This window comes from Acipenser ruthenus, chromosome 1 (genome assembly GCF_902713425.1).
Source record: "Acipenser ruthenus chromosome 1, fAciRut3.2 maternal haplotype, whole genome shotgun sequence".
Lineage (NCBI taxonomy): Eukaryota > Metazoa > Chordata > Actinopteri > Acipenseriformes > Acipenseridae > Acipenser > Acipenser ruthenus.
In genome coordinates, this window is record NC_081189.1 from 8,737,214 (window position 1) to 8,746,847 (window position 9,634).

Here is a 9,634-nt window from a genome sequence, read left to right on the forward strand (position 1 = left end):
CAAATTTTCCTAAACTTATTTTATAGCCGATTTTGTTTGCTAAGTAGATTTGCAAAATAAAAACCGAAAGGTTCAAGCCCTAGTCTGAAGGTATGGTACGGTACTGATTTCCAGCCACCTTGCCTTGTTGAAAATTGGCTCGTACTACCCGTTACTGTGATAAGACGTACTGGAATGTAATTCATTTTGAAGCAGTTTGTTTAAAACGCGTACTGTATTGTGCTGTATAGTATTGTGGCTTCTTGTATTTCATCTATTTACCGACTCTGTTTTTGCTGTCCACGAGGTGTGGTGCTGAAAATGGCTTCTCTACAAAGTGTCTTGTGTGTAACTGTACAGTACGTGTTGATAGTCTTGCCCTATAGACAGTAAAATCCAATGTCATTTCTATTGTTATTTCCTGTTTTTATCTATACCATTTACATATACTGTCTTTGGCCATTTGCTGGCCAATAGTAAAATATAAATTAATTATTGAATGAATGAGTGTGAAATAAATAAATAAATAAATAAATAAATAAATAAATAAATAAATAAATCACAAACACACGTCATTATTTTAATTCATTAGTGTCAGGAAAGAACCAGTATATATATATATATATATATATATATATATATATATATATATATATATATATATATATATATATATATATATATTGTTTGTATATGACCAGGTTGATTAAAATTACATCATTATTATAAAACTGAAGTAGTCGCTTAACATCTGTATATTAATGCAATGCTTAACTGAATGCAATACATTCGGAAGAACTTTATTTTGTGTAAAAACTTATATAGTTTTTAAAAAACTGCATGCTCAAGAGGGTTGAATTTTCACAGCTTCGGAAAAATGTTTAGGAGTCAAATAACACTGAGGCATTAGGGACGAACACGTCTCTATATGATCATTAGGATTGGGTGTCCTACCCTCGTCATAACCACGTACCTTTGGCAGCACGAGGGAGTAGCCTATGGTAACGTGATTCGAGTTTTACCAACTGCGTTACTTTAGAGGTAGCATCAAATTCTATAAAAGGGGCGCGCTGATTGAAACCCCCTAGTCTCGTCTCTCTGTCGCGAGCAGTAGAGGTTGCAATGTCTGTGGCGTTTAGAGTACAGATTTACTTCTTCCTGATCTGCCTGTCGGCTCTCAAGGGACAAAGCAGGTACCTCGAGGTGAGAAAGTGCATTGTGATACTAGTGCTGAACATGCATCCATCCATTCATGTATTCATTCCCCATACCCTCCCATTCATCGAGTCAATCATCATAGATCAACCACAAAACAAAGCATGTTGGCTTGGTATATATCTCTATCCATCACGTGTGCATACCCAAGCCATCTCTCACATTTCAACAGTGTTGTGTCTCTTAAAAAGGGTTATTTTATATTTGATCTTTAACCAAGAGATCCCATAGAGAAAAAAAGTGTAATGAAGGAATACCTGACAATGCCTTTCTTGTAATGTATTACACGACGAATTGGCTGATTTTCAAGTGTGTTCTAATGGGTTTTCTTTTCTTATTTTGAAATTAAATTATTTGCCTCTTTTTAAACGTGTAACGTTAAAAGTATTGTTAATTTTAATTAGAACGCAGCTTACTGTATTTAGGGTATTTAATGGATATTATCTGGATTCTTACAAAGAAGAAAAGTTTAAATTAAATGTTGTTTTTCGTATGTGGTATGCAATGCTGAAACATGTTTGACTATTGCTGTACATCCATTGAGATTGTGCAATTCCGCAAAACTTTTTTTTAAACGTTATTATTTTAGGACAATGATATTACACAAGACGGGATGTTTTCAATTCTTAATTCGGAAATTAAGAGAGGATTATCCGAAGGACTTCTTTACCGTCGGCCACTCAGTAAGTAATTTATATACATATATATATATATATATATATATATATATATATATATATATATATATATATATATATATATATATATATATATATATATATAGATAGATAGATAGATAGATAGATAGATAGATAGATATAGATATATAGATATAGATATATTCAGTCTTGCAAATTTTGCTATTAATAGGAATTCCTATTAGTGTATTGTTGTTTTGTCTTACTGTACGTGAAAAGAAAGTATTGCTGTGTAAGGAATGAATAGAAATTATTATTATTATTATTATTATTATTATTATTATTATTATTATTATTATTATTTATACTATCATATAGTCATAAGACATTTTCAAAAGCACCTGTAGCATACAGTATTCTATATATCGGAATAACGTCAATATCACACTTTTGAAATTTGAACGCAAATAAAGTTGTATATGCTCGCACTATGAAGAACAATACATACCTGCATATGTTAACAACAGTTAACAACATCGGAATCTGATTATATATATATATATATATATATATATATATATATATATATATATATATATATATATATATATATATATATACAGTATGGATCAAATGAATAAGCTCCATCACAGATTTGCATGAAGTGAAACGTAATAAACGCAATGCTTTAGAGTAAGGCGGTAATGTTTAAGTTTACTCTTCGGAGGAACAATGTCCAAGACGTGATTTCTTCGTTCTTTATTTCCTTCAGCACAGGTTTGTTCCTTTTGGTTACAGGATTAGAATATAGAGCTCAATGAAACGTGCTCCAGTACCCCGTGGCAACGCTCTCTCCCCCTGGTACAAAGAAACAACCTAACGGTAACGCTAGCAGTAGTGTAGCAGCGTCATAAGCTACAGCAGCATTGGCTGCGCAATACAAAACGGAATTCCGTGCTTGTGCTGTATTCCGAATATAAAAAAAAAAACACTTATCAAATAGCAACTTAAATATTATATCTCTGTTTAATTCTAACAACTAATAACATTAATGAAATATTCTGAATAGTGCAAATATTGTAACCTGGCCAAAACATTAGAACATGCCTTCCAATATTGCACTAGTTCAGTGAGAGCTAACTGGTTATCTTCAAGAGAATTTGCTTTCAAGACTCGGTCGCTTCACATAAACTGCTGGTTTCATAGACCTGGTTATTACCAGTCCTGAAGCACTTTACCTACATTAACATGATTCAATGTGTTAACACATGGCAAATGAGGCACTTTGAACTTAGCCTAGAATGGTACAACGTCAGGAGAAAGTGCCCAATAAATGAATGCATTTAAATGACATTTTCATACAAGGGATTTCAGCCCTAGCTCTTCCATTGTTTCTAACATTGCTTCACTCACTAAGGGCCTATTTTAATACTGCCGCTCTTTAATGCTGTATTAATCCTGCTTATGTTTTCTGCCAGAGCTGAACGTTGTATGCACTTAATAGCATATAACAAACAATAACAAATACAGTGAAATAAACTCAGGAAAAATACAGTGAAATAAACTCAAGAATTTTCTTAAAGATGCTGCATGTTTCCTAAGCATCTAGTTTCTCTTCTAAATATTAGTAAGAGTCTTGAGACTGATGTGTAATCCTCACTGGAAAGAACAATGCGTCTGATTCCTCTACTCTAGTGAAAAGTTTATGCTTGCTTTTTGTAAAGATGAAAAAAACCTTGAAGCAATTAAAAGAGGCAGTTGTGTTGAAGTTACCATCTGGAATGTTAGATCAGGGCACCCATCATGTCCCTTACAACTCTAATAAGCCTTTGAACTCAGAATGCAAATCAATAAGCAGCGTGGTCAATACTACCCAGAACACAATTTTACATTAAGAGAAATGTTGACATTTTCTTCACCAATGCAGTATTAATAATTTGCCACCAGGTGACACTGTGTTATATGGGAGTGGTTTTGCACATCCCCAGTAGTTATTTCTGTATGTACCTCCTAAACATTTGCTGTTTTTCTTCCAGGATGTATAGACATGTTGACCATGGAAGGACAGTTTACATTCACTGCAGATCACCCACAGCTTCACTGTGCAGTGTTTTTCATCGGTGAACCGCAAGAGATCATTAGCATTGAATACAGTTCTGTGAATATAGACTGTAATGGAGGTGACTTTATAAAGGTAAGTGATCACCCCCCTGCCGTACATCAGCACTGAGCCCCTGAGCAACACATGGAGGAAATGAAAAAGGATGTTAACAGAACTCTACACACGTCGAGATTAATGGTTAAGCAGCAACTGAACTCAAATACAATTGGGACCAACTCGGCTCCCATTTAAGACGGTGCAGGTTTGATGCTGTTAGGTCTCGTCATTGTAACTTAGCTCTTTTGTACAAGTGGGATGTTTTATTTTTTAATTTTTTTAAGCCTGAAATAATAATTTGCATTACAAATAATAAAGTACAGTATTAATGAACATTCATAAAAGTATGCATTTTCAATAATTGTTGAACTTGTTATTGGCAAAGAGAATACTAATAAGCTCCAGTAATAAACGTTGTCATGGCAAACATTCTCTAATGTGCAATACAATACTTTCCTATAAAAGCAGTCCAGTATATCATTTCAAAGGCGGAGTTCCTTCTAAATAGAAGCCATTTCACTGCAGCCTAACCCTGTTTGTTTGGTTAACTTGGTGTTAAATTGTGTTTCCTGTCTGTAGGTGTTTGATGGCTGGATAATGAAAGGGGAAACATTCCCCAGTTCCTTGGACCACCCACTACCTATCTATGATCGATACATAGACTACTGTGAAACAGACCGCCTCAGACAGGCAGCGAGGTCCTCTCAGAATGTGGCGATGCTCTTCTTCAGGATTCACACACCAGGAAGTGGATTCACCGTCACAATTAAGAAAATCAGCAACCCCTTCCGTAAGTGCAGCAGAACAGAATCAATCATTTAGGAAATGCATTCATGCATTTAGCTGCATTGCATTTTAAAGTCACAGCTCCCTGCATCACCCCATTCATTGTATTGAAGTACAGATATTCTATGCCTGATGTTGCATGCATGGTGTCTAAAAGAACAGTGCTTTGTGTCTATCCTGTTCAGAATACCTTACAACAGGAATTATTAACAAAATTAAAATCAGATACAATGCTATATGATGGTAAAATGAACATACATGTAAAAACAGTTAGGCTATATGGATCACCTACAAAATGGTAACATTTTGCCTGAGGTTAAATTGATTTAAAACCCCAATTCAGCCTGGATCAAATCCTATGTATTTGATTTAGTCTTCATTTAAAAGCGTCAGTTTAGATCAAATATGGTCAGATAATTGTGATTTACTCAAGATTTTTGTGTTTTTGTTTTTTCATTACCTTTGCAATATTTTAACAGTAGCAATACTATAGTAGCAATGCAAAACATGCCCGAGGTACAGGTATATAAAAGAGGGTTAATTAATTGGTGATTAGAATAGTTTACACTGGAGTGCGCATATTTACCTGATGATGAGACTGATCACAGCTATATCACAACATTTACAACAATAACCACAAAGTACTAAAATGGGCTTTTACAAGTAATTACGCTACGTAGTAAGTTTGTAATATCCTGCTGTTGGAGAACATGGAAAATAAAGAATTAACGATATATAAGATGCAAGCATTTACAGTTTTGTACACTCTGTAGTTTTGCAGAAAAAGTGGCAGAGAAGATATAAGAAACTGATGAGTGCAAGATTGCATGAAATAAGTGCTGAGGGCAGAAATCAGCCGAACCCACAAGCCTGTGCATAAAACAACAGGGGCAGTTTAGCACCTGAAGAAACTAAATCACCCAGTGCTGGAGGGACCGATACACCCAAACAGCATAGCTTAACCCTAACCCTAAACACAATCACCCAGCGCTGGAGGGACTGATACACTCAAGCAACATAGCTTAACCCTAACCCTAACCCTAACCACAATCGCCCAGTGCTGGAGGGACCGATACACACAGACAGCATAGTTTAGGTACAGTGTGAGAACACAAAAGAACAAAAGAACAAGTACAAAACATAAACACAATCAAGCCAGAACCAGTTTACTTTCTGCAATAGTAACCTTTAGATCACTTTAGCACACGACACGTCACCTCCGCAGGTGTACCCACAGGGTGTCCCGTGGTGACTGGACCTACAAAGGAACGGGGGAGGGAAGACCCCGGGTGCAAATGGGTATTAGAGCTTGTTTCTCTATGCGTTTTTGAATCTGCTTGCTCTGTACTGGGAAAACGATTCCCTGCTTGAATAAACCAAACTAATAGCTGAAGAAAGGGACTCTGTGCATTTCTTTGCATCTAGGTCACATCAAGAAACAACTGCTCACTACTTTGTGATCATCTTCACCTGCTGTGATGTGTGACTCAACTTGTTTGCCTCTCCACACTCTTGTCTTCCAATAGCATGCAATGTCATCTCCCAGACCCCAGAGGGAAGCTTCACTATGATCATCCCTCATCAGCACAGAAACTGCAGCTTTTCCATCATTTACCCAGTGGAGATCAAAATATCGGAACTGACTCTGGGGCATTTCAACGACCTGCAAGTAAAGGTAAGAATCCACCACTGTGATGGGCAGACCAAGCAACACATACTTCAGAGTGGGTTTGGCCCAGACCACTTTTAATGTGATCACATTCACATCAATTCCAAATAAACCTGCAAGCCATCAATTGCACTTCCTTAAAAAAAGTGTCCCAATACTTTCCCTATGCTTGTCGCAGGGTAATTTAGCATAAGATGTCTCAAAAAAAGGGAATGTCACAATCAGAGCTGAGTTGTTTGGCTTTTAAAAGCCAGTATCTTATTGACAGTATTCTCTTTGGGCTTGTTTTAGAAACCCGTCACAGGCTGTGGGAGAGCAGGGGATTTTGTGGAGCTGTTGGGAGGCAGTGGTGTCGACCCCTCCAAGATGTTTCCTGTGGCTGACCTCTGCTATTCATTTAATGGACTAGGTGAGTTCTCTGTTCTGATCTCTGCTATTCATTTAATGGACCAGGTGAGTTCTCTGTTCTGATCTCTGCTATTCATTTAATGGACCAGGTGAGTTCTCTGTTCTGATCTCTGCTATTCATTTAATGGACCAGGTGAGTTCTCTGTTCTGATCTCTGCTATTCATTTAATGGACCAGGTGAGTTCTCTGTTCTGATCTCTGCTATTCATTTAATGGACCAGGTGAGTTCTCTGTTCTGATCTCTGCTATTCATTTAATGGACCAGGTGAGTTCTCTGTTCTGATCTCTGCTATTCATTTAATGGACCAGGTGAGTTCTCTGTTCTGATCTCTGCTATTCATTTAATGGACCAGGTGAGTTCTCTGTTCTGATCTCTGCTATTCATTTAATGGACCAGGTGAGTTCTCTGTTCTGATCTCTGCTATTCATTTAATGGACCAGGTGAGTTCTCTGTTCTGATCTCTGCTATTCATTTAATGGACCAGGTGAGTTCTCTGTTCTGATCTCTGATATTCATTTAATGGACCAGGTGAGTTCTCTCTTCTTATCTCTGCTATTCATTTAACAGACCAGGTGAGAGTTCTGTTTCTCTCATTTCACAGGATAATGTAACTCACATTGAAGGAGATTAAACATTTATCCTGAGCATCATTTATATCCTATCCACACTACCTAAATCATGGACGATCAACATGTGTTTAAAGCATGTGATTGGCATTCACTTTCAGTAACGTTTTCATAATGTGAAGTTTGTGCATTGTTTAGGTAGTGTGAATCACTTTTTTCTAGGAAATGATAAAACTAATCAAATGTGGAATATTATGTATTTGAACTGAATTAACACATCATGATTAATATTACTACACATTTACTATGTTTACCACACCAACTAGATAACATATTAATGATGTTAATACCTATGAATGACTATGTATAATCTACAAGTTAGACTTCAATATCTGATAAACAGCTTGGGTTTATTAGTTCTTTGTTAAGGATTAATTGTCTGTACCTTTATAAAAGTTCACCACAAGCACAGGAAAGTGTAATAAAGCAAAGTAAAGCATAGGTAAGCATTGTAAAGCCTATAGAGGTAGGGTCAAGCATATTGAAAAAAACACAGCAGCCCTGGTAAACTATTGTAAATGCATAGCATAACCATAGGAAAAAACATGCAATACCATGGTACACCTTTATAAGGGTAATTATTTGTTTAAAATAACATTTTTAATAAATGCCATTACATCTTTTTTCATTTGTGAGCTCTTCAACTGAAATGAGTTAGTAATTCCCTCTTAATGTAAGCCTAGTATTGGAATAAAGTCTGTATATTGTGTCTTTAGCTGAAATGAAGATTGGGTGTGACAACACTGTTGTGAGGATGGTGTCCAGTGGCAGATTTGTGAACCGTGTTGTGTTTGAATACCGGCTGCTTGAACGTCCCGAGCTAGAAAAACAGAAAGGGAACAGTGTTGAAGACTTCTGTTATACCACTGACTGAGACACGGGCCCTGCCCAGCTGCAGTGATGGACACAAATCCCCCACTTACCTTTCAATGACTGATGAGACCCCATTAACATCGCTCTTGATTACGCAAGACCACTGAAAAGACGCTTCAAGAAAAACTGTTTTTGTTTTTGCTTTTTCATATTTTGGATCTCATGTCTATTACTGTATACAGGAGGATGAATAATGTTTTTTATTTGTTCATTGTTTTGTCTTTTATTGATCTCTGTGTATATCATATCATTGACAGTTAAAGCTCAATAAAATCAAACATGCTTGTGTTTGTGTGCACTATTATACAATATTATCCTTTCTTATTTCCATGCTACATAAAACACCAAATAAATACTTTCCATTTGACTACCAAAAACACACAATAAGATGACTAGTATGAAAGGATATTCAGCATATCTTAACAGAAACACTTTAAAAACTTGTTCTGAAATCAAACTGTAGAAAAACACTCCATGGCCTGGATAACTTCACTGACTGTCCAGTATACTGGACGCAGTGCTACAAAGGGTTAAAGCTGTACAAATGTACTTCAGCTAATCATAGTAAATTTTACTGGTGTGATTTAGTTTTTAGTGATTATAAAATTCTGGTATTTTGATAGTATGATATCTGACATCCCAAAAATGCCATTAAATGTACAGTAACGCAATCAACAGTATTTTTTTGTTTTTTGTTTGTTTACCTCGGAATATTTATTTGTATCAAACTTGTTTTTAATAAAACTGAATTGCATGGCAAACATGTTCTGAAGTTCATCTGTGCAATGTGTGTCCTTAAGTTAAGAAAAAAACTAGGCCCTTCTATACATGAAGAAGACCTCTCCTGATGTACATTGCAAAATCTAGGCACCTACATTAAAAATGTGAGGGTGAAATGATTCAGAACCAATTCATCAATCTAATAAACCCAGATGTTGTACAAGCCTCTCCTGGCATCTGGATCCTGTTAAAGGTGTTATAAAGGCGAGAAGCATGACAGATACTGTGGTTAGCATCTGTTGCATTATACTGTCCATGCCTGGTGTACTATAGCACTACAATGTCCCTTTCGTACCCTTGATCAAAAGAGATTGCAATAGCATGCAGTAGAGCTTTCAATCTGCTGCTTTACTAAAAGCATTCAAAAATACTTTGAACAAAACCCAGGCGTCAGAGCCACATGGAAATGCAGCAGTAAATAACTGTATTGGAAAGCAATGCTTTAAAGTAACCTGCAGCCAGGAGCCCCTTCAGTGTGGAGAGGATCAGTAAGAACGACAG

At 36.2% G+C, this 9,634-nt stretch overlaps 1 protein-coding gene across 1 annotated transcript; it reads left to right on the top strand.

Moving 5' to 3' along the window:
- Nucleotides 1–1,033: 1,033 nt before the first annotated feature.
- On the top strand, nt 1,034–9,103 carry LOC117404114 (corticotropin-releasing factor-binding protein-like). The gene is made up of 7 exons (XM_058993638.1): nt 1,034–1,182; nt 1,784–1,877; nt 3,869–4,026; nt 4,570–4,780; nt 6,303–6,451; nt 6,737–6,854; nt 8,197–9,103. The coding sequence occupies exons 1-7, from the start codon at nt 1,102–1,104 to the stop codon at nt 8,352–8,354; spliced, it is 969 nt and encodes a 322-aa protein (XP_058849621.1). The 5' UTR covers nt 1,034–1,101; the 3' UTR covers nt 8,355–9,103.
- Nucleotides 9,104–9,634: the final 531 nt, after the last annotated feature.